The sequence below is a fragment of the Lagenorhynchus albirostris genome, chromosome 11 (assembly GCF_949774975.1).
Source record: "Lagenorhynchus albirostris chromosome 11, mLagAlb1.1, whole genome shotgun sequence".
NCBI classification, from domain to species: Eukaryota; Metazoa; Chordata; class Mammalia; order Artiodactyla; family Delphinidae; genus Lagenorhynchus; species Lagenorhynchus albirostris.
This window is the reverse complement of record NC_083105.1, coordinates 8,436,473-8,462,740: the sequence shown is the minus strand read 5'-3', so window position 1 is coordinate 8,462,740 and position 26,268 is coordinate 8,436,473. Positions and strand designations below refer to the sequence as shown.

At 39.7% G+C, this 26,268-nt stretch overlaps 1 protein-coding gene across 4 annotated transcripts in view; it reads right to left on the bottom strand.

Annotated features, from left to right (window-relative positions):
* MRTFA (myocardin related transcription factor A) overlaps window positions 1-24,217 on the bottom strand; it is a 172,630-nt gene extending 148,413 nt beyond the window's left edge. For 2 of the 4 annotated variants that reach the window (XM_060166371.1, XM_060166372.1), the window contains exons 1-2: window positions 24,023-24,217; window positions 20,984-21,045 (exon numbers count right to left, since the gene is read on the bottom strand). In XM_060166371.1, coding sequence (XP_060022354.1) covers window positions 20,984-21,045; window positions 24,023-24,032 — 72 coding nt within the window. In that variant the 5' untranslated portion in view covers window positions 24,033-24,217. The remainder of the gene's footprint in view (window positions 1-20,983; window positions 21,046-24,022) is intronic. The other 2 variants (XM_060166370.1, XM_060166373.1) reach the window with 2 other exon arrangements.
* Window positions 24,218-26,268: the final 2,051 nt, after the last annotated feature.

The window sequence follows — 26,268 nt, the reverse complement described above, 5'->3', positions numbered from 1 at the left end:
CTTCCATCTGGTGATTTACACTTTCTTATTATATACAGTAAATGTTTATAAAAAATAATATTAATAACAAATAAACTTTGAAGTCATTAATGTCATTAGTGCCTGCCAATATCATACTAGTTGACAGCCTTCCTTAGACTCAAAGTGTGTGAAAGAACATCTGAAGGGAGCCCTGTGACCCTTCCTAAGCAGCATTCTCACACCACTACTAAAACACACAGGTGCTGTCATAGATGAAAAGCTAAGTCCTAACTATAAAACATAAAAACCCGTGCACATTTTATAAGAACTCAACCATGCCAATAACTAATGTGCTACTGTATAATGCTACAGTGTTGATCAAGCATATTTCAATCAAGGAAAAAAATATCAAAATATGGATATGAGGATTTTAAAATAAAAATATGAAATAACCCATAGCACTTACAATTTCTGCACTTCTTCAAAAACTAATGTTCATGACCATTAGGATGAATCATTTCTATGAATATAAATAAGAAAACATTTGAGGAAAAATGTGTAGGCTGACAGATTTTTTTTTTAAACCAATGCTGTATGATTTTTTTCACTTTTATTTTTTATTTTTAGTTGTGAAAGAATTTAAAATACAGAAAAGTGTAATATAACAAACTCAAATATAACAATTATAACATACTGCTGTATTGGCTTCAGAATTTTTTTTTGCTGTACGCGGGCCTCTCACTGTTGTGGCCTCTCCCACTGAGGAGTACAGGCTCCGGAGGTGCAGGCTCAGCGGCCATGGCTCACAGGCACAGCCGCTCCGCGGCATGTGGGATCTTCCCAGACCGGGACACGAACCCGTGTCCCCTGCATCGGCACGCGGACTCTTAACCACTGTGCCACCAGGGAAGCCCCAGAATTTTTTATGAAATAGAAAACTGGAGGTAACTTGGTTTCCCTGCTCATTCCACTGTGTGCTCTGCCCCGTCAAAAGTAACAATCCTGCTGAAATTAATACATCTTCTTCTAATCCATATTTTTTTAATTAATTAATTTATTTATTTTGGCTGCCTTGGGTCTTTGTTGCTGCACGCAGGCTTTCTCTAGTTGCGGTGAGCGGGGGCTACTCTTCGTTGCGGTGCACGGGCTTCTCATTGCAGTGGCTTCTCTTGTTGCGGAGCACAGGCTCTAGGCATGCAGGCTTCAGTAGTTGTGGCACGCGGGCTCTAGAGCACAGCCTCAGTAGTTGTGGCACATGGGCTTAGTTGCTCCGCAGCATGTGGGATCCTCCAGGACCAGGGCTCGAACCCGTGTCCCCTGCACTGGCAGGCGGATTCTTAACCACTGTGCCACCAGGGAAGCCCCTAATCCATCTTTTTTAAAAATAAATTTGCAGCATATGTATGGATCCACAGACAACACAGATTATTTTATTTTGTTTTTAACAATCAAGTGGTATCACATTTAACTTTTTATAACTTGCTTTCTTTTTTTCTCAACAAAATGTTTCCAGGATTTATATATGTAGACACAGGTGAACCTGGTTTGTCGTTCTGACTGTATAACAATAATAAATTGCATTAAAATACTACTGCTTTATTATCCATTCCTCTGTAGTTGGATAATTTGTTTCTAAATTTTTCCTATTACAAATTTGACTGAAATAAAAATGCTTGTACATGTTTCCTTTTGCATATGTAACTCTGTAGAGTTATATATCCCTTTAACTGCTGGTTCATAGGATATATTTATTTTCAACTTCACAAAATCTTGCCAAAAATTACACATCCTTCTACAGTGTATTAGGGTTTCTCTTCCCCACAGCCTTGTTAACAACTGGTAGTATTAAACTTTAGATACATCTGCACAATCGAAGTGTGTGAAATAGTATCTCATTATTTGAGAATGAGCCAATTTTTATAGCTTTATTAGACAAATGTGCTTTCTCTTTTGTAATGTTTCTATTTCTAGATCATTACATATATGAAATACACAACTTACTCCTTTCCCATGTTCACCCATAGAGTCATATACTACAGAATTTTAAATTTCACATTCAATCTTTCAATAAAACAGAATTTTTCGTTATAATTAGGATTTTCAAGTTGGCCTTTAGAAAAAGGATGATATATGCTATCTTTAATAAAAGCATCCCATGTGTTAGAATTTCACACAGCTCTATCCAGCAAAAAAAGAGAGATATCTTACCCATAAACAGATAATTTAGTCCTTTAAAAAAAATAATAATAGAACAGCATTACTGGGATATAATTCACATACCATAAAATTCACCCTTTTAAAGTGGACAATCAGTGGTCTTTGGTATATTCACAAAGCTGTGCATCCATCCCCACTATCTAATTCCAGAACATTTTCATCACCCTAAAAAGAAACTTCACACCTGTTAGTAGTCACTCTATTTCCCCCTCCTCCCGTACCCAGCAACCACTAATCTACTTTCTATAGAGAAATTCATCAATTTACTCTTATTCATAGCCTAAAAAATGTCCCTAGGTCACTTCCTTTAATTTAGCCACAGAATAAAGCTTTTAACTCTTACACACACACACACACACACACACACACACACACACACACACACACACACACACACACACACACACACACACACACACACACACACACACACCCTCTGTGATGCAAGGCAGTCTAATCTAACATTGACTTCCTTAGAAAAAGTCACGATTTGTTCACAGATCAGGGTAAACCTACCTAACAACATAGGAATACCGTAAGTTCCTTTTAGACTTTATTTGCCCAAAACTCAGTTCATTGTGTTATAGAGACACACAGCATGCACATCACTGTTCTTTCTGTTTGAAAAAAGGCTGACGGTAATCTGGCTATGAGTACATGGGGGTGAGCTGAACACAGTACAGTGCCCTTCATTAGGCACTGCAATGGTAAGTGCCTCACTGGACTAAAGCAGCTAATAGATTTTAGGGCACATGTTCTATCTCTTTTACCAAATGAGGTAAAAAGCCTTTAACAAATAGGGCTGTGCAAGAGCCTGAAGACTCTGAGTGCCACCAAACAATTCTACTCATTAAAACACCAGAATCTTGTTTTACCTATTTTCCTAGGACGTTAATGGATGTCCACCAATCTTCCTGATAACTTGAAAGCAAATATAGTCACAGGACAGCTCACTAGCATCTCAGAGAAAGCTACAATGTTTGATGAAAAACAAAACGTGTAATAAGGAAACCTTAGCTCCCTATGTAACAGCAGTGGCAAACAGGGCGGTCATAACTTTGGTATCCTTATCTTTTCTGGTGCTGAATTCTCCTGCAAAACTGCCTCAGGATGTAAGTGGAGGGTTTCCCACTCTCAAAGCAATGAATTCTCCAGCTTTACCTCTGGCTGAATTACGTACCTCTGGCTGAATTACGTACACTCCAGGCACAAAACATAATACAAAGAGAATGGCGCAAGAAATGAGCCTTGTGACTCAAGGAAAACATAGTAAAGCAGAGCCCAAAAGACTCTTTAAAGCAGATCATACAATCGTGACTACAGAGCAATTCACAGAAAGTGCACAGGAAGGAACTGCTTATCTACATTTTTCACCCCCCAGGAGTATATATAATTATTTGTTATCTGCTGTATTTTATATGTTTACACTATTTTATAACCACAATTCTGGAAATAGTCCCATCAAGTGTGATAAATTAAAACTTATTTTCCTCCTTCTAGGCATTCAGATTCAGGATGGCTGAGTAGAGAAAGAGACTCTTTGTCTCAAAACCTTGTCAAACGGTGGTAGAATTGGTGAATTTTAGGGTTTGAAGAAATCTACAGTATTCAATGATTTCAGATGATGAAGAAACTAAAGCTCAGAAGAGTTATAAGCAATCTGCTCAATGTTACCAAATGAATTAGTGGCAAAGCCAGGAGGAGAACCCCAACCTGCTGACTCCCAACTCAGCATTTCCACACTACCATATTCATTTTCTGTAAACAAATGATGAAACAGGTATGGAGGATTCTGGGATATTTGATTCAGCACGTTATCCTGTCCTTTAAAATGCGAAATCTCGGGCTTCCCTGGTGGCGCAGTGTTTGGGAGTCCGCCTGCTGATGTAGGGAACAAGGGTTCATGCCCCAGTCCAGGAAGATCCCACATGCCGCGGAGCGGCTGGGCCCGTGAGCCATGGCCGCTGAGCCTGTGCGTCCAGAGCCTGTGCTCCGCCAACGGGAGAGGCCACAACAGTGAGAGGCCGGCGTACCGCAAAAAAAATAAATAAATAAAATAAAATAAAATAAAATGCAAAATCTGCTCTCATATTGGCTTACCACTCCCTCTCCAAAAGAAGTTACAACAAAATGAAGAGCAGCTACCATCTCTGCCAATCTGAAAGGAAGAGTAGATACAAAAAGGGGCCAAGTGATACACTGGAATTAAACTGAATACAGCAGGACTGTGAGAACAGCAAATGAGCAAAGAGGGATGAGAAGATTCTGTTTAAGCCTCAACGCTACTGAGCAAGAGGGCTCCATGATATAACTTGTTCTAGATGTATGAAATCGGTGATTACCTTAACTTTTAATTTTTAAATTTTTATTAAACTATATAAGCCTTTAAAAAAACATATAGGCTAGATTTATAACAAAAAGCAATAGTCAGTGGGATACTGTGACCGGAATAACATTTTAAAATCATCATTCAGGGAATTCCCTGGCAGTCCAGTGGTTATTAGGACTCCGCACTTTCACTGCCGAGGGACTGGGTTCAAGCCCTGACTGGGGAACTAAGATCACCCCCGCAAAAAAAAAAAAATTAAAAAAAATAAAATCATCATTCAGACAGTGGAAAGGAGAACAGAGCTGGATGGGGGTAGAACATGAGAGGAAACAGGGATTGCAATTAGGAGACTACTGGAGAAGTCTAAGAGAGAAATGAAGGTGGCTTAGACAAGAGCAGTAGTGGAGCAGATAGTCAAATAGTCAGATTTGGTTATTTCTGGGATGCAAGGATGGTTCAACATACACAAATCAATTAATATGATACACTGTGTTAACATAATGAAGAATAAAAATCACATGATCATCTCAATAGATGAAGAAAAAGCATTTGATAAAATCCAACACTCTTTCATGATTAAATTAAAAGCTCAACAGGGCTTCCCCAGTGGCGCAGTGGTTGAGGGTCCGCCTGCCGATGCAGGGGACCCGGGTTCGTGCCCCGGTCCGGGAAGATCCCACATGCTGCGGAGCAGCTGGGCCCGTGAGCCATGGCCACTGAGCCTGCGCATCCAGAGCCTGTGCTCCGCAACGGGAGAGGCCACAGCAGTGAGAGGCCCGCATACCGCAAAAAAAAAAAAAGCTCAACAAACTAGGAATAAATGGAAATTACCTCAACATAACAAAAGCCATATAGAAAAACCCCACAGCTAACATCATACTCAACAGTGAAACACTGAAACTGGACATTAAGATCAGGAACAAGGCAAGGATGCCCACTCTCACCATTTCTAATTAAAAGAGTACTCAGCCAAAGCAATTAGGCAAGGAAAAATAAATAAATAAAAGGCATCCAAATCAGAAAGGAAGAAGTAAAACTGTTCCTGTTTACAGACATGTTTTTATATATAGAAAACCCTGAAGACTCCACAAAAAAACCCCAAACTATTAGAACTAACAAATTCAGTAAAGTTGCAGGATACAAAAATCAACATACACTAATAAACTATCTAAAAAGGAAGTTAAGGAAAGAATCCCATTTACGATATAGCATCAGAAAGAATAAAACAATAAGAAACATTTAACTAAGGAAGTGAAAGACTTGTACACTGAAAACAATAAAACACTGACAAAAGAAATTAAAGATACAAACAAATGGAAAGATGTCTCATGTTCATGGACTGGAAGACTTAATACTGTTTAAATGTCCACACTACCCAAAGAGATAACAGATTCAATGCAATCCCTATCTAAATCCCAATGGTATTTTTTATAGAAAGAGAAAAAACAATTCTAAACTTCATACTGAACCACAAAAGACACCAAACAGCCAAAACAATCTTGAAAAAGAATAAAGCTGGAGGTATCACACTTCCTGATTTCAAAATATAAAGCTACAGTGATTAAAACAGTATATGGTAGTGGCATAAAGGCAGGCAAACAGATTAGTGGAATAGAATAGAGAGCTGAAAAATAAATCCACTGGGGACTTCCCTGGTGGCGCAGTGGTTAAGAATCTGCCTGCCAATGCAGGGGACATAGGTTCGAGCCCTGATCCAGGAAGATCCCACATGTCGCGGAGCAACTAAGCCCGTGCACCACAACTACTGAGCCTGCGCTCTAGAGCCTGAGAGCCACAACTACTGAGCCCGTGTGCCACAACTTCGGAAGCCCGCGCACGTAGAGCCTGTGCTCCACAACAAGAGAAGCCACCACAATAACATGACTGCACACTGCAACGAAGAATAGCCCCCCTCACTGCAACTAGAGAAAGCCCGCACGCAGCAACGAAGACCAAACACAGCCAAAAATAAAAATAAATAAATTTATTTTAAAAAAAAAGCACAGGCAACAAAAGCAAAAATAGACAAATGGGACTACATTCAGCCCTTTGTATCTGTGGGCTCTGCATCCTCAGATTCAACCAACTGTTGATGGAAAAAATTCAGGAAAAAAAATCCCAGAAAGTTCCCAAAAGCAAAACTTGAATTTGCCATGCAAGCAACTATTTAGATAGCATTTATATTGCATTAGGTAATATAAGTAATCTAGAGATGATTTAAAGTATACGGGAGAATGTGTGTAGGTTATATGCAAATGTTATACCATTTTATATAAGAGACTTGAACACTGCGGATTTTGGTATCTGTTGGGCACCTGGAACAAATTCCCCACAGATACTGAGGGATGACTGTATACTAGACTAAAAAACTTCTGCACAGCAAACAATCAACAGGGGAAAAAGGAAACCTACAGAATGAGAGAAAAATATTTGCATAGGGGGTTGCAAATATCTGATAGGGGGTTAATTTCCTAAATACATAAGGAATTCTTACAATTCAATAGCAAAAAAACCAATAACCCAACTTAACATGGGCAAAGGACTTGAATAGACATTTCTCTAAAGAAGACATACAAATGGTCAACAGTATATGAAAAAATGCTCAATATCAACCAATCATCAGGAAAACGCAAACTAAAACCACAATAAGCTATCACCACATACTGTCAGGATGGCTATTATTTAAAAAAAAAAAAAAAAGACAAGTGTTGGAGAGGATGTGGAGAAACTGGAACCCTCATACACTGTTGGTGGGAATGCAACGGTACAGCCATTATGGAAAACGGCATGTAGGTTCCTCGGAAAAAATTAAAAATAGAACTACCATATGATACAGCAATCCCACTTCTGGATATTTTTCCAAAATAACTGAAGTTGGGATTTCAAAGAGATATTAGACATGTTCAATGCACCACTATTCACAACAGCCAAGATGTGGAAACAACCTAATGGATTAATGAACTTTAAAAAGGTGATACAGGGACTTTCCCGGTGGTCCAGTGGTTAAGACTCTGCGATTCCAGCGCAGGGCTGGTCGGGAAACTAGGATCCCACGTGCTGCACAGCATGGCCAAAATAATTAATTAATTTAAATAAATTAAAAGGTGATATATATATATATATACACACACACACACACACACACACACACACACACAATGGGATATTATTCAACCTTAAAAAAGAAGGAAACCCTATAATATGCAACAATACAGATGAACCTTGAAGACATTATGCGAGGTGAAATAAGCCAGTCACAGAAGCACAAATAGCACATGATTCCACTCATATGAGGTATCAAGATCGTCAAACTCATAGAATAGAATGGTGGTTACCAGGGACTAGGGGGGAAGGTTAAAGAGGACTAGGCTAATCAACGGGTATAAAATTTCAGTTTTGTGTGCAAGATGAATAAGTTCTAAAGATATGCTGTACAACATTGTGCACATAGATATTATTATTGTATTGTACACTTAAAAAATCTGTTAAGAGGGTACATCTCATTTTAAGTGTTCTTACCATTATGATTTTTAAAAAGTTTTTTTAAAGAAAAGATATAGTCATAATTGGGATATATTTTAAAACTTGGGTTAGAATCGCATGAATGTATACCCTAAAGCAGTATTTTTCATGTTGCAATTTGTAATACACTGGTCATGAAATCAATTTAATAGACCAAGGTCAGCATTTTGAACTAAATAAAATAGAAACTATCAGAATGTAGTAAGGGTATTATTTCATGAAACTTTTGTTTCAGATATCTATGTACTTATTGTATAACTGGATTCTAATATAAAATATGTCTCCAATTATGAGTCACAGTCCAAAAAAATTTGTGAAATTTTCCGTAGGAAGTTGAGAGCACTTACCTTCCCTAAAATTTTTGTCAAAGTTCTACATTAGGTTCAAATGAAACAAGCTACAACAAGTTCAAATACATACCTAATATAATCTCATTGATCTGCCAAAAAAATACATCATTTGGTCTTTTTAAAAAGAAAGAAAGAAAAAACAGCACAGGCAATATTCAAGCATCACTGGAATGCCAAGCACAAATTATGTTATTTCTACTAACCATGGAGATATACAGATTACTAAAGGAATATAATGCCAATTTTCTTTAACCACTAAACCATTCTAACCATTCAAGTACTCCTAATTTTAGGGATGAGACACCACCAATGCACATTCATAATGGCACTGCTTTCAGAATTTTCAGGAAAAAATCTTACTCTCCCAAATAAGAAAATACGCCTACTTCTCCTTGAAGGATTCAGAGGTTATATACTACAGCTCTGAAAGATTCTTTCATAAAATTTCCTGCCTTAAGCAATAACCTTTTATTAAATAACTGAGATAAAATAAAACATTATCTACCAATTCGTCAAGTCTTTAGGTTCAATTAGCTGAGTCTCTCAACAGCAACAATATTGCCATTTTGGGTGGGCAATTCTTTGTTTTGGACTGTTATCTTGATCCCTGCCCACCAAATGCGAGTGGCATATCTCCTCCCTCCCCTAACAGTCACTGTAACAACCAAAAACGCCTCCATACTTTTCCAAATACCCTCTGGAGATATGGTACCTCTCCAATTGAGAACCACTGAAAAATGTAGATGATTCTCCTTAGTTCAACTGATTGCCACATAATAAATTATGGCCTCCAACTCAGGGCAGAAAGGTCAGGCAGCTATCAGTTCCTGGAATTTACCCATTTCCAAGGAAGCATTAAGATCAAGCAGTCTGAAGTAGAAAGAATATTTACCACCTTTTTCCTAGCACTAGGCAGTCCCTGGCTGCTATTTTCCAAGCAGGATACAGCAAATGTAGACATTTAAGGGGGGAAAAAAAAGGTTAACATATGGATTCTACGTTAAAAGTGAATCTACATTTCCCCTAAGTTTCATGAAGAAAGGATGGGACAGAGAGAATTACAGAAAAAATGTCTAAGATTATTTCCTTGAACAAAGTCTCCAGGTACATTTACATGTTTATATATATATGTGCAGTGCACAGACTTAAGGGAAAAGTCAATGAATAATATGTAACAAGTCTCATCAGACTGAGAAGAATATATAACACTTACTAAACACATGTGACCAGAAACAGTGCCAAATGCTTATTTAACACCTGCAGCAAGCTTATAAGAGGAGAAACTGAGGGACTTCCCTGGTGGCGCAGTGGTTAAGAACCCACCTGCCAATGCAGGGGACACAGGTCAGAGCCCTGGTCTGGGAAGATCCCACATGCCGTGGAGCAACTAAGCCCGTGCGCCACAACTACTGAGCCTGAGCTCTAGAACCCGCGTGCCACAACTGCTGAGCCCACGTGCCACACTACTGAAGCCCACGTGCCTAAAGTCCATGCTCCACGACAAGAGAAGCCACTGCAATGAGAAGCCCATGCACCGCAACGAAGAGTAGCCCTCGCTCACTACAACTAGAGAAAGCCTGCATGCAGCAACGAAGACCCAATGCAGCCAAAAATAAAATAACATAAAATAAATAAGTTTGTAAAAAAAAAAGAGATCATCTAGTGACTAAGTGGCTAAGCCAGGAGTCACACCCAGATCAACTCCAGAGCCCGCACCAAGAGTTATATTGTTTCAAGGCACAAATAAGAACACAGGAGGAGGGGACTTTAAGAGCAGGAAAGAACTTATCTGAAAACTATGAAAAATGTTAATACACTGAAGTTAACTATGAAAAGGTTATCAGCAAAAATTCCTGTGACCCAAGAAAAATTCAATTTTCATCCCAAGGCTCTTAAGCAATCATATTTAAACTCTGCACTTAAAAGTTCACATTACAAAGAAGCTCAAATTAAATGAACTCTGAACTCCATTTTGTACGTGCTGCCTTGCACATAATACTCAATTTTTAAACTGTTAGCCTGCTTAATTGTTCCTTAAGAGGCATTTCTATTTTGACAACCACATGGTACTTCATTACTTCAAGAGATATCAAAAGGGGCTTCTCTGGAGGCGCAGCGGTTAAGAATCGGCCTGCCAATGCAGAGGACACAGGTTTGAGCCCTGGTCCGGGAAGATCCCACATGCTGCGGAGCAACTAAGCCCGTGAGCCACAACTACTGAGCCTGCGCTCTAGAGCCCACGAGCCACAGCTACTGAAGCCCGTGCACCTAGAGCCCGTGCTACGCAACAAGAGAAGCCACCGCAATGAGAATACCACGCACCGCAACGAAGAGTAGTCCCTGCTCACCGCAACTACAGAAAGCCCGCGTGCAGCAACGAAGACCCAACGCAGCCAAAAATAAATAAATAAAATACATTTAATAAAAAGATATCAAAAGGAAATAACTGTTATTACCCTAACTGATTATATTTTACAAAGGGGAAAAGGCAACTTTACAATGGATAAATCTGGCACATAGAAACTTAACCAAAAGTGAGATTTAACATCACTGAAAATGAAACTAACATCATGAGCCTCCTGATGTGAAGCACTAAGAAAGACAAAACATCCTGCGCACAATATTTACCCTGAAGTTATTCAAGAGGAAGCAGATAAATTCAAACTGAGGGATACTCTGCAAAATAACCGGTTTCCCAAAATGTCAATGTCATGAAAGACACCTCTCCCTTCCTAAAAGAGGGCTAAGGAACTATTTCAGGGTAAAAGACATGATACCGAAATGCAATGTATTTCCTGACTGAATTCTGGATCTCAAAGTTTTTAAAGTAAGCTATAAAGGACATTATTAGAACAACTAAGGAAATATGTACAATGTGGACTACATGTTAGATAATGATAATACATCAATACTGTCATTCCTGAGTGTGACAACTGTACCGTGGTTATATGAGAGAAATGTCCTTATTCTTTAGAAATGAATGCTGAAATATTTAGGAGTAAAGTAATCCTTAAATGCTTCAACAATATATAAATGTGTGCATGTGTGTAAAGAGAAAGAGAGAGAACACAAAACTGTGGCAAAACATTCACAATTGGTGAATATGTACTATTCTTGACGATCACTGTATTATTCTTACCAAAATAAAAGGTTGAGGTGGAAAATAATTCAAGACACAAAGCTCAGGAACCTTAATGTAAACATTACCTAAAGAATTAAGACAGAATAACAGAACCATTCTCTATGGAAGAAGAAAGGAAAGAGAAACGAATCAAGAAGCAGAAGTCAGGGAGTAAGATAGGAATTCAGGCCACTGCAACTCAAACCCCATCTTCCTTTCTTTATAACCCCAAGCATAAACATAGTATTGGCAGGAACCTCAACACAACCATTTCTAAAGTAAAGGCCCAGCATGCAGAAACAGTGAGTGTTCACTCACCCACCAATATTTATTATATATATGTGTGTGTCAGACTCCATGGCAGCTACACAATAAAAATAAGAGCACAGATTCTGGAATCAGAGTGTGCAGGTTTGAATCCCAGCTCTACCAAATCCCAGCTCCACTATCTGCTATTTGTGTAACTTTTAGCAAATTACTCAATCTCTTAGTGCTTTGATATCCTCATTTTTAAAGGGAAGATAATAACAGTACTTACTTCAAAGGGCTGTTTTATGTTGTGTTTTTTTTTTGCGGTACGCGGGCCTCTCACTGTTGTGGCCTCTCCCACTGCGGAGCACAGGCTCGCCGCTCCACGGCATGTGGGATCTTCCCAGACCGGGGCACGAACCCATGGCCCCTGCATCAGCAGCCGGACTCTCAACCACTGCGCTACCAGGGAAGCCCAAGGCTGTTTTGAAGAATAAATGACAAAATATATGTAAAATGCTAGAGTACTGCCTGTCATATATTAAACAACCAGTAGATACTAGCTACTTTTTTTTTGTTTTTATTAGGCACTGGAGACACCAAGTCAAAGAAGATATGGTTCCTTCCCTCAGAGATTTGTGGTCTACCTGGGGAAACAAACAGAAGAATCAATGTCCAAGGGCATGTAAATCACTGAAGTTGGAACACACCCTCACATCATACACAAAAATAAACTCAAAATAGCTTAAAAACTTAAATATAAGACATGACATCATAAAACCCCTAGAAGAGAACAGAGGCAAAACATTCTCTGATATAAACCTTACTAATATTTTCTTAGGTGAGTCTCCTAAGGTAACAGAAATAAAAGCAGAGGGCTTCCCTGGTGGCGCAGTGGTTGAGAGTCCGCTTGCGATGCCGGGGACACAGGTTCGTACCCTGGTCCGGGAAGATCCCACATGCCGCGGAGTGGCTAGGCCCATGAGCCATGGCCGCTGAGCCTGCGCGTCCGGAGCCTGTGCTCCGCAACGGGAGAGGCCACAACAGTGAGAGGCCCGCGTACCACACACAAAAAAAAGGAAATAAAAGCAGAAATAAACAAATGGGACCTAATCAAACTTATAAGCTTTTGCACAGAAAAGTAAACCATAAATAAAGTGAAAAGACGACCTACAGACTGGGAGCAAATATTCGCAAATGATGCTACCAACCAGGGCTTAATTTCCAAAATATACAAACAGCTCATACAACTCAATAACAAAAAAACAAACAACCCAATCAAAAAAAGGGCAGAAGATCTAAAAAGACATTTCTCCAAAGAAGACATACAGATGGCAAACAGGCATATGAAAAGATGCTCAACATCGCTAATTACTAGAGAAGTGCAAATCAAAACTACAATGAGGTACCACCTCACACCGGCCAAAATGACCATCATTAAAAAGTCTACAAATGACAAATGGTGGAGAGGGTGCAGAGAAAAGGGAACCCTCCTACACTCTTGGTGGGAATGTAAACTGGTGCAGCCACTATGGAAAACAGTATGAAGATTCCTTAAAAAACTAAAAATAGAGTTACCCATTGATCCAGCAATCCCACTCCTGGGCATATATCCAGAGAAAACTCTAATTAGAAAAGATACATGCACCTCAACATTCACAGCAGCACTATTTACAACAGCCAAGACATGGAAGCAACCTAAATGTCCATCGAAAGATGAATGGATAAATAAGATGTGGTATATATACACAATGGAATTCAACTCGTCCATAAAAAATAATGAAATAATGCCATTCGCAGCAACATGGATGAACCTAGAGATTATCATACTAACTGAAGTGAACCTAGAGATTATCATACTAACCGAAGTAAGTCAGAAAGAGAAAGACAAATACCAAACGTGGTATTCACTTATATGTGGAATCTAAAATATGACACGGGGCTTCCCTGGTGGCGCAGTGGTTGAGAGTCCGCCTGCCGATGCAGGGGACGCGGGTTCGTGCCCCATTCTGGGAGGATCCCACATGCCGCGGAGCGGCTGGGCCTGTGAGCCATGGCCGCTGAGCCTGTGCGTCAGGAGCCTGTGCTCCGCAACGGGAGAGGCCACAGCGGTGAGAGGCCCGTGTACCACAAAAATTAAAAAAATAAAATATGACACGAATGAACTTATTTACGAAACAGAAACAGACTCACAGACACAGAAAACACACTTGTGGCTACCAAAGGGGAAAGGAGGTGGGGGAGGGATAAATTAAAGAGTTTAGGATTAGCAGATACAAACTATTATACATAAAATAAACAAGGTCCTACTATATAGCACAATGAACTATATTCAATATCCTGTAATAAACCGTAATGGAAAAGAAAAAAAAATTTCTGTAAAGAATAAATCCACAGGACTTCGCTGGCGGTGCAGTGGTTAAGATTCCGCTTGCCAATGCAGGCGACATGGGTTCAAGCCCTGGTCCGGGAAGATCCCACATACTGCAGAGCAACTAAGCCTGCGAGCCACAACTACTGTGCCCTCGTGCCACAACTACTGAAGCCCGCGCGCCTACAGCACGCGCTCCGCAACAAGAGAAACCACCGCAATGAGAAGCCCGTGCACTGCAACGAAGAGTAGCCCCCACTCGCCGCAACTAGAGAAAGGGCGCGTGCAGCAACAAAGACCCAACACAGCCAAAAATAAATAAATAAAATTAATTAATTTTAAAAAGTAAAATATTTTTAAAAAGCATAAATCCAATGCTATATTTGCATAATTTAAATAAAAGAGTCAATGTCCAGAGAACAGTGTGATAAGCATTATGTAAAAGTATGCACTTACAGTAAAGGTACTATAAGAGCAGAGAGAAAGGGTGTTTAATAAAATAAAAGATAATAAAAAGTTTACCACAAATGGGACCAGAGCTGATTTCTGAAGAATAAGTAGTCATTTCCCATGGAAAGAGAGTGATTAACCATTCTAGAAGCTTTAAAATCTTAATGGGAAAAAGCCTGACATCAGTTGAGGTTAGGCTAACAAGAATGAAAAGTATGGCAAGAAAAAAAAGGAAGGCAGGAGCCAGATCATAAAATGGCCTGTGTGTTAGGCTGAGTTTGAACTTTATCCTGAAAGCAACGCACAGCCACACAAGACACAGACGTAGAGAAGTGATGTGCTTAAATCTCCATGTCAGAAAGATCACTTGGATAGTAAAGTGGAGGGCAAATTAAAGAGGTGGCAAGTCAAGAGGCAGGGAGACTGGTTAGAATTCTACTGCAATAATACAGAGGGATAAAAAAATATAGGCTTCAACCTGTAAGTATACAGCCAAGAAATATGAAAACATGCATTCACACAAAAACTTGGGCACAAATGGCCATAGCAGCATTAGTCATAATAGCCGACGAGTACAAACCACCCAAATGTCCATCAACTAATACACTTATTTTTAAAACGTAGTATATCCATACAATGGAATATTATTCATTCATAAAAAGGAATGAAGTACTGATATATGCTACAATACAGATGACCCCTGAAAACATTATGCTAAGTGAAAGAAGCCAATAACAAAATAGCACACATTTTATGACTGCATTTATATGAACTGTCCAGAATGGGCAATCTATCGAATTACAGAGTAGGTTAGGGCTTATATTACAGCTGGGGGAGAAGGGAGAGGCTGAGAGGAGGGAGGGAATAGGGAATGACTGCTAATATCTATGGGGTTTCTTCGAGGGATGATGAAAATGTTCTAAAACTGTGGTGATGGTTGTACAACTCTATGAATATACTAAAACTACAAAATTGTATATTTTATTTGGGCGACTTGTATGGTATCTGAATTATATCCCAGTAAAGCTGTTTTTTTAAAAACAAAATAGGCCTAAAGTGAGGTGGTAACAGGAGGGGTCTAAGTTATTTCCCAGGTCTCTAACACAAGTAATATGAATGAAGAAATGATTTATGTTGCACTCACAGATACAGGAGATAAACAGGTGCAGGAGGTGGTGGAGGTGGGGAAAGGTAGATAAGTTTGGACATGTTAAGTTTAAGGCACCTATGGAACGAACCCCCATATGGAGATGCCCAGGAGGCAGCTGGATCAATAGGTCTAGCACTTGTTAGAGGTCTGGGGTGAAGGAATTACTTAGAAATCAACAGCAAATAAGCAGTGACTGAAACCAGAGGTTTTGATGCAGAGATCCTCAAAGAACGTAGACAGTGATGAGAGCTAAAGTCTACAACCAAGACTAGAGAGACCTAGGGGGTATCAACAACGGAGAGCTAAGCAGGGAACAAGAAGCTTACCAAAGATGCTGAGAAGCAGCAGCCAAAGAGGAAGGAGGGAAGAATACGATCTTCTGCGGACAGACAGCCTTGAGAAAATAAAATCCTAAACAGTGCCAAATGCCTCAGAGGAGTCCTGCCCCTAGCAATGCCTGGCACACCGAAGGTGCTCAATAAATACCTGATGAACCAATTAATGTAGAGAAAGAAGTATTCACTGATTTGGCATATGGACAAAATAGTGACTGGTGACTTCAGTGAGACCACAGGGTACCTAAATGCAAATTCATAAAGGGTGCCTTCTTCGGGTGGGCACACAGATTGACAAGCAGGGCTCAGGGTGGACTTCAGCCCCCCCACACACATACACACACCCTCAGGCTGGCACCCATGTGCAGTGAACAACTCAGTGGATTAAGAAGTAGAAAGAGATGTGGAAGTGACAACAGCAAGTATACATCCTACTCCTTCACAACCTGTCTGAGAAGGGAAATACAGAAGCCTCTGTTACCAGAAAATTTGCCCAATTTTAAAACCTACCAGTAAACTACACCATATACTCTCAACCCCTAAATTTATGTTTTATTTATAACCTATTTAGTCATTTTAACTAAAATGTTAAAGCTTCCATTACCAAAAAGAAATTAAAACATAACCTAGATATACACATGAACAATAAAACAAAAACTAAATTCTACTGAAAACAAAGGACAAAGGCAGCAGCTACAGAACTCCCATAGGAAAAAATAAAGTCATTAAAATACCAAGTGTGGTAGCTTTAAAATATACCCACAAATTCTTTAATACTCCTCCGTGCAAAAGGTGGAAACTACTACCCCCCTCCCTTGAGTGTGGGCTGTACTTGGTGACTCTCTTCTAATGAACAGAATGTAACAGAAGTGACAATACGTGACTTCTGACATGAAATCATAAAAGGTACTGTGGCTTCCTCCTTACTCTCTCAGCTTAGTCGCTCTAGAGGGAAGCCAGCTGCCATGCTGTGACAAAACTCAAGCAGTCCTCTGGAGAAGTCCATCTGTTAAGGAACTGAGGCCTCCTGCCAACAGCCATGTGAGTGAGCCACCTTGGAAGTGGATCCACTGGCCCCAGTCAAGCCTTCAGATGACCACAGCCCCAGCAGACATTATGAGTGCAACCTCATGAGCCAGAATCACTCACTTAAAATGCTCCCAGATTCTTGAGCCACAGAAACTGTGTACAATAACATTTATTGTTGTTTCAAGCTGTTGAAACTGAGTTTTAGGATAATTTATTATGTTGAAATACAGTCATCCCTCAGTATTCACAAGGAATTGGTTCCAGAACCTGCCACAAATACCAAAATCTGCGGATGTTCAAGTCCCATAGTCAGCCCTCTTTACCTGTGGTCCCACATCCGAGGATTCAACCAACCACAGATGGTGCAGTAGTATACGTATTTTATTTATTTATTTATTTATTTATTTACTTAATTTATTTTTGGCTGCGTTGGGTCTTCATTGCTGCACGCAGGCTTTCTCTAGTTGCAGAGAGGGGGTTACTCTTCGTTGTGGTGTGCGGGCTTCTCATTGCAGTGGCTTCTCTTGTTGCGGAGCATGGGCTCTAGGTGCGCGGGCTTCAGTAGTTGTGGCACACAGGCTCAGCAGTTGTGGCGCACGGGCTTAGCTGCTCCGTGGCATGTGGTGTCTTCCCGGACCAGGGATCGAACCTGTGTCCCCTGCATTGGCAGGCAGATTCTTAACCATTGTGCCACCAGGGAAGTCCCAGTATACGTATTTATTGAAAAAAATCTGCGTATAAGTGAAGCAGTTCAAACCCATGTTGTTCAAGGGTCAACTGCAGATAACCAATACACTGATAAACTTTTTAAAAGCTCAGGAGTACCAGAATATTCATTTACCTTATTTTATCTACTAAGCATCTGAACACTCCTGTACCAAGCAGAATTCTCCAAACTGGCAAATATCTAATCTATATATACAAAGAGAAATAACCAGATACATGATTTCTTTTAAAAATAAATAAATAACAAGTGAGGTGAACAGGAAACCAAGAATAATGCAAGAGCTTTTACTGAGAGACCTAAGGTTTTTGTGCGGGGGGTGGGGGGAATAACTCTGAATAAAAATTAAAGCCCTTCTTTTTAAATAAGATTACACTGTTTTAAAAGAGGTGAGAGAATGGACTTAAAATGACAAAAGGATGATATGCTTGATGTGCAATAAGAAACTAATATAAAAATAAAAGGGGGACTAACTCACCATTGTAAAGCAATTATACTCCAATAAAGACGCTAAAAAAATTTTTTCTAATAAAAAATAATAAAGGGGGAAGAAGACATGCGATAGAATGCTAGGAAACTTTATAGAAAGGAGATTAAATCTGACGCACAACAACAAAATCTGTGGATGACTTTAGAGGAAGTTAAAAAACGGTGTTTACAAGAGATCTTTTGGGGATGCTGGAAAAGTAACACTGCCATGTGATAATGATTACACAACTCTACAGATCTGATAAAAATCACTGAGTCATACACCTCAAAAAGGCAAATTTTGCAGTATATGAATTATGCCTCAATAAAGTTGTTTTCTTTTTTTAAGTGGTATTTGTTCGCTAAAGCAAGGAGGGAAAATTATATTATTAAGAGTTTTTCTGACTAAAGAAAGGAAGTAGCCAAGAGGAAAAGTACAGTAATTCATTCGACAGACAAGAAAATAAAAAGGAAATTTTTCATAGATTAAGAAATATTAATGTTTTCATTTCAGCCAAATAAAGGACAGTATTGTGTCTCTGGGTAACTCTCTACAAACCTGGCTAGGACCACAAAATCTTACTATCTTAAGAGTAGAAAGACAATGGATTTGGAACCCTTAAATGGGGAATAAGGAGAAGGAACACTTTGACTTAATTTCCTATCCCCTAGAAGAGAGTAACAATTTATTCTGATCTCACATTATTGCATGTGCCTGAGATACAGAGATGGTACCTCCTATGAGAAGAATTTAAAGAAATTTAAAAGCAGAAAATCAAATATATAATTGTTTTTTAAAATGTATGTTAATTTCTTTACAAGCCTGATGGCAACAGTCAATTCCCTCAGTCAAAATATCCACATGGGGAATTTTTTGTTATTTTTGAAGAAGTTTAATTTGCATTGGTTCAGGGACTTTTGCAGAAGTTTCCCAAAACAGCAGTACTGTATTTTGTTTACCCCATTTGTAACTACAAACAAAGATCAAGCAAAAATGCACCTATAAACAACCACAATTCACATTTGCTTTGAGCTATGAAAATATTAACCTACTCTGACCTCCCCTGCACCAACTTCAGCGAACCCTGGATCAAGAGTCTCAGCTTCCAAAACAGCACAGGTGTCTCTAATTTCAGACCTGCTAGTCTCCTCTCTGACTTTGGCTAAATCAGTAGCAAGCCCAGAAAATAAAAACAAAAAAACTCAAAAGTCATGTAGGTATTTTCTTTCTTCCTCCATAAAAGAATGCTCTAGCAGATACAAATGAAATAGCATGTATTAATATATAATTCTATCTCCTCTAAGTGGCTATAATAAAAGTCAAAATAGTTCAAGATAGTGATATTCACGATATTATCCATCTAGACTTGAAAAATTGTAATATCAATGAACTTTAAAGTTTATGGTACCATGCCAAACCTTTACTAGGCATTCAATAAATGTTAGTTCCTTTCTTTCCTTTCCATTAATTCTTAAGAGTATTTCCATAAAACAGTTCCTGCTCATTATACCCCAATATATAGCAGGAAAATAGAAAAAAGATAATTTCCTCACTGAACACCTAGATCAGACTCTGAAAATTCAGGCCACCAGATGATGATGAAGGCACTGATTTGCAAAAGTTAAACTTTACTCTCTCTACCTCCCTTCCTAGGTAACAGTGTCAGTTCCAAGGACCATGTTCCTTCTGCTATAGGAAGTGGCTCAACTGTTTTTCCCCATAGCAATATATTAGCAGTTCCTGTTCTTTGTGACTGGAAGCCAGTCTCAAGAAGCTATTCTATTCTAAGTGCAGGTGCAGCAAGAGTCCAAAGATTGTCATCAACCCAGAGAACCCCATGCTCAAGTTCACAGGATTCTTAGTTGGAGGATTTTGGGGAGTACTGCCATTGGTTTTTTTCGCTACCAATTTCACTCTCCAAATGATCCAAGTTTCCTGCACCAAGGAGCAATGGGGTCTCCACATACCTAAGATTATGGGAAACTAAAACTACATGAAACAGCACTAGTCCCTACTTTGACAGGAAATGTTCTGCCAAAAATAGGTTTGCAGAGCTGTGTGAGGCTGCCGTCTATAGCTCTTTTCTGTGGGCATCTGATACAAGAGAGATACATGAGCCAAAGTCATATCTGGTGTACTTTTGTTCAGACTCTGGAGCTTAAGATAGGAACACAAGCATGCTGTGTCAAAACAAACTCTAGTGGTTACAGATGGACAGATTCTGTCATCAGTAACAAAATTTATAGTTGTCAGTGATGGTCTGGTTACTGTCAAGATAAGCCCTTTGATTGCATCTAGTCTACCATTCACATAAGCTACTGAATTTTAGTGACCAGAAGAATCAGCTAGCCTGTCACCTCCCACTACCCCAAGCTGGTTTACATAATGGCTCCAATACAAGAACTTCTGCCCTCTAAGGAGTGGGTCATGGTGTGTGTGTGCATGTGTGTGAATTCATGGTTCTGTTCTATGACCACCAAAATTTTATATCGGTTGTGCTGTTTCTTGGCATTCAATACCCTCAGACAAGACACTAGATGTAGTCCACAACACTAGATAAACCATGGTGACAGACCATCATAGGGCCATGCTGAGTGTTTCCCTAAACAATAATCAAATCTGATCAATTCTATTTCAGTAGAACTGAAAATACTAACAAACACCTTAGAAAGGAGGCAGGAAAGAATAAATAAACCTGGGACCTACCTTGTTTACAATTCCCACAGACAGATGAAATTCAATTCCATGCCAACCATACCCTTCGATCACTAAAACACAAACAGAAAAATAAAAGTTCATGCAATATAAGCAGTTCTTCCAGTTCCTACAGCATATTTGGTTTCAATGGTAAGAAGCTGTTTCTTATCTGCTTTCTATCCTCTCCACGACCACAACAGTAGCTGAGTGTCACTGGCAAAAAGGCCCAGATATGTGGAGTTAAATAACAGGTAACACTGATTGAATACTTACTATATGCTAGGCACTGTTCTAAGTGCTTAAATGTACTAACTAATTTAATCCTCACAACAACCCTATGAGATACTCTTACTAATTCATTTTACATCCAAATGACAACTGGCCTATACCTCTGAAAATTGCTCTTACTTGTGTTAAGAAATGCCTCTTAAATAAATGTAGGCAATCTCAACCACGGTGGCTGGGCTGTCTCAATGGTTGATATCTATATATGTTCCATATTCATCCACTCATTATACATTTCTTAAGTCCCCATGGTGGGCTAAGCACTATAGTAGATGCTAATCATGATTTATTCTCTGCCCTTTAGGAGTTGAGAAACTAGTTGGGGAGATCAGACTAAATCCAAGAAATGGTTCAAGAAATGGAATGCCCTATTATGAGGTACACTCTCTTTGTGCAATCATTCAGTAAAAAAAATGAATAACCTTTGGGAAAAGGAAAGGAAAGCTTTACAGAAGAGCTGCCTTAAAGCTGCACCTTTAAAAAAAAATAATAAAATTGGCAAAGAGAGGAGAAAGGTTCTTCAGGAAAGGAAACGAGAACAAAAACATGGTGGCGGGGACAGACAGACTCTATCTGAGGTCCTTCATAATCTGATCCCATCCAGTCTGACTACCCTTTGCCTTGGCCGCTGACCTCCCTCCCCATCCCCGCTAGCCACACCAGACTTCTTCATTCTAGGATACACAATCTTTGATAGCTCCTTTGTTTCTCCTACTGCCTTGAATGTTTTCCCCACCTTTTCCCTGGTGGGTAACATTAACTAGTCCTAGTATACAGTAGGCACTCAATAAGATATAGCCATTATTGTAAATAATATTGTTTAAGATGCAAATGAAACATTTTTCTATAACCTCTTCCAATTCTCCAGAGTTAATCTACTGGCCTCTCTGTCACACCTACATGGCATTTGTCCATTTTTCCATTACAATGATAAAACATTCTACTGTCCCCAGGTTTCCTTTTTTTTTTTTCTCTTACTTGTCTGAACAGGTAACATCTTTTCTACAACTCTATATACTCCAAGACCTAGCACAGTGTCTGGCATGTAATAGGTGCCCATTATATGCACTTGTTGACTGAAGGCCCGACTGACTCAAATTTACAAAATAAATAACGATAGGATTCTTCTAAAAAGTGAGCCCATTTAGTACACTTAAACAATTCAGTTTGTCAAAAATCTAATGCACTTTTACATCTTCATGAATATGTCTGCTACATAATTACACCAACAATTCATGCACAAAAAAGTCAAAGTGGATTCACCAAACACTACCAGCTGACTAGTTTTTGCTTGATGACAAAATGAGGTCCTCATCCATGTCAATAGACACAGGAGAAATTAACTGAATTGACTATTTAGATATTATGGCTGGTGACCTTTCTCAGTGAACGGATGCCACAACTTTGTAGGCAGTATGTATGTTTAAATAGGTATTTATACTGGCTTTAGTAACGGGCGGTAGAGGTTACAATTTAGAAGTCCAATCATAAATCCAAGGTTTATTTACAGAAACATTCCATATGGTAAGAGTTTAAAAAGGAAAACAGCAGCCATTTTCTTTGCCGAAAACAAAAGGTAGCAGAGCACCGAAGGACCAGACCTCCTCTTTTTTTTTTTTTTTTTTTTGGCGGTACGTGGGCCGCTCACTGTTGTGGCTTCTCCCGTTGCGGAGCACAGGCTCCGGACGCGCAGGCTCAGCGGCCATGGCTCACGGGCCCAGCCGCTCCGCGGCATGTGGGATCTTCCCGGACCGGGGCACGAACCCGTGTCCCCTGCATCGGCAGGCGGACTCTCAACCACTGCGCCACCAGGGAAGCCCCAGACCTTCTCTTAACTCTGCTCTCGTCACTGCTTAAAGCAGAGGAAGAAATATGCAGGGCAAGCAGGAGCCTCGCTGAAAATCAGTCACCCACAGCAACCGGCCTTTTGAATGTCTATGCTATTCAAGGCTTAAGTATTAATTTTATACATGTCCGTGTTCACTGAAAGCACAATTTGTGGCTTGGAACTTAAAAAAAGTGTTCTAATGCGCTAGTCTGTCCAATATTAATCGAGTCTGCCAGGTTTGAACATGCCAAGCTTAAAATACTCTCTAGATTGTTATGCAAAGGTATGAGCTCAATCCTTTATTCTCAGGAAAAGGAACGTAGGGAGAATGACTAAAGCAACAGTATTTCAATGAAAGCCATAACAGAAAAAGTCAACTAAATAGTGATGAGTTACTATTTTTAAATATCTAAATAGAAATAAGATATAAGCTAATGACAGATTTCTTACAATTATTAATCTCACCTAAAATGAGATCCTGGAGTTTTAGTTCCAAGGTGTCAGAGAATGTATTTTGAAACTGATTTCTACATGAGATCATCTCATAAAAAGGTTGTTTTAGTCATCCACTGACTAAGCCCCTTCAGAATCAAAGTCTAACTTACTTTATATTGAAATAAATTATATTTTTCATATGAACAGTATTATTAGCAAAGTTTTTTTAATCTTTTACTTTATCAGCTTTAGAAAAATGCTAATAAAACCTGGAATGACTAAATTTTTATAAATAAACCTCAGAAGCTCACACATCCAGTCCCTTCGATTTCAGTTACGGAACCAGAGCAGAAGGGGTTCAATGACTTGCTAACAGGAAGACTGGGAGCAGAATCTGATTACCAGTCCAATTTATTTATTCTACTACATATTACTAAACACACTGTTTTATTAAGACAGAAAATGTTTTGGAAATTACAACAGAAGAAAAGTTTAAATACCTGCATTCATTCCCTGAGAAGAATTTAATAATTAGATGTGTGCCCCGAAGATTTGGAAATGCTGACCCTTAAAAACTTAGGCAGTTGGGCTTCCCTGGTGGCGCAGTGGTTGAGAGTCCGCCTGCCGATGCAGGGGACGCGGGTTCGTGCCCCGGTCCGGGAAGATCCCACATGCCGCGGAGCGGCTGGGCCCGTGAGCCATGGCCGCTGAGCCTGCGCGTCCGGAGCCTATGCTCCGCGATGCGAGAGGCCACAACAGTGAGAGGCCCGCGTACAGAGGGAAAAACAAAAAACTTAGGCAGTAGAAGACTATAGCAGTTATTTTCAATGCTTTTGGCTCAATAACCTGTAGAATCTTTGCTAGAAGTTTAGCTTTAAAAGGTTTTTCTTACATCCCTAAGGGTATGGGAATAATTTTTACAGTCTAAGATGACATTATCCTTACCTTCTGAAATATAAACTTCCCACACACTCACACAAAAAAGCAATTTCAGGACTTCCCTGGAGGCACAGTGGTTAAGACTCAGAGCTCCCAATGCAGGGGGCCCGGGTCCAATCCCTGATCAGGGAACTAAATCCCACGTGTATGCTGCAACTAAGAGTTTGCATGCCACAACTAAGGAGCCCGCCTGCCGCAACTAAGGAGCCCACCTGCTGCAACTAAGGGGCCCATGTGCCACAACTAAGGAGCCCGCCTGCTGCAACTAAGGAGCCCACCTGCCACAACTAAGACCCGATGCAAATAAATAAATAAATAAATGATAGGGCTTCCCTGGTGGCACAGTGGATAGGAATCCGCCTGCCAATGCAGGGGACACCGGTTCGAGCCCTGGTCCGGGAAGATCCCACATGCCGTGGAGCAACAAAGCCCATGCGTCACAACTACTGAGCCTGCACTCTAGAGCCCGTGAACCACAACTACTGAAGTGTGCACGCTTAAGAGCCTGTGCTCTGCAACAAGAGAAGCCACCACAATGAGAAGTCTGCACACCACAACGAAGAGTAGCCCCCGCTCACCACAACTAGAGAAAGTCCGTGCACAGCAACAAAGACGCAACGCAGCCAAAAATAAATTTATTTTAAAAATAAATAAATAAATGATAAAAATCAAAAGAGAAATTAGAAAATATTAAAAAAGTAATTTCATAGAATTCAGGGTCTTCCTTCAAACAAATATTTCTTCTAAACGAATTCTACTGTCTCATTTTAATTTGCAGGGAAGAGATGCAAAAAATAAAAGGAAAGTAACAAAAAAATAAAATGGAAGGGAAAAAAAGGAAAAGGAGGAAAGAGGAAAGAAAAATCAATATAAAGGTTTGACTGTGATATCAAAAAAGGAGGAGAAAAACAATTCCCAATTAAATAAATGAACTTGGTTCATTTAACCATGCTTGGTTTTTAAGCAATCAGCCTCTAAAAGGTATGGTTACATATCTCCTCAAACTGAACACCTAAAAAAAATATCTTAACCTCATTTTGCCTGATTCCTCTATTTGCTCTTTCTTCCACTTCCAAAGATAAGTATTAAGTGGAGTGGGCCTCCCGGAATAAGTAAGGGAGTCAGAAATGTCGGTCCATGCAGCCCCCTCGAAGTGCCGGTACTGGCTGGAGTTACTAGAGTCTCAAAAGGGGAGTCGAGAAAGACCGCTGCATTCCCAGAGTGTGTCTATAACCTCCTCTAGAAGAGACTAGAAACCTGCTGCCTTTCACATGCACCAAAAGCCCTTCCTTTCCTACTATCAATTTAACTTGGATATAAAAATTACAGTTAATATAACAATTAATTAAGGTGACAAGTGGAAAAAGGAAGCAATACCACAGGTACTATATATACATATATATTATAGAGGGAGGGAGGGAGGGAGGGAATAAGTAAGACCCGGCCGGTCAACCCAGCTGCAGCATTCAGCATTCAACCTAACATATGCTTGGTAAGGCACTAGAACACAGACAATACTTTACAAATAAAAAACTAAAATCTCAAACCCTCCACTCATAAGAAGAGTTTCCAAGTCTATCAAAGCTCCCAGTTTCACCTTCCCCTGCCGTCACCCCATAACAAGCAATGGAAGCATCTCCTATTTCACTGTGTATTAAGACTCAGATGTAGCTCTGGATGGGCACATATAGCTATCACGTTTCGAAACTGCAAAGCAAAATCCAGGTGTTTGAACATCTGTCCTCTTATGTGACTCTCCTAATACTGTAAGGTGGTATTGGTGGAGAGTAAACCGCAGCAAAGCCCC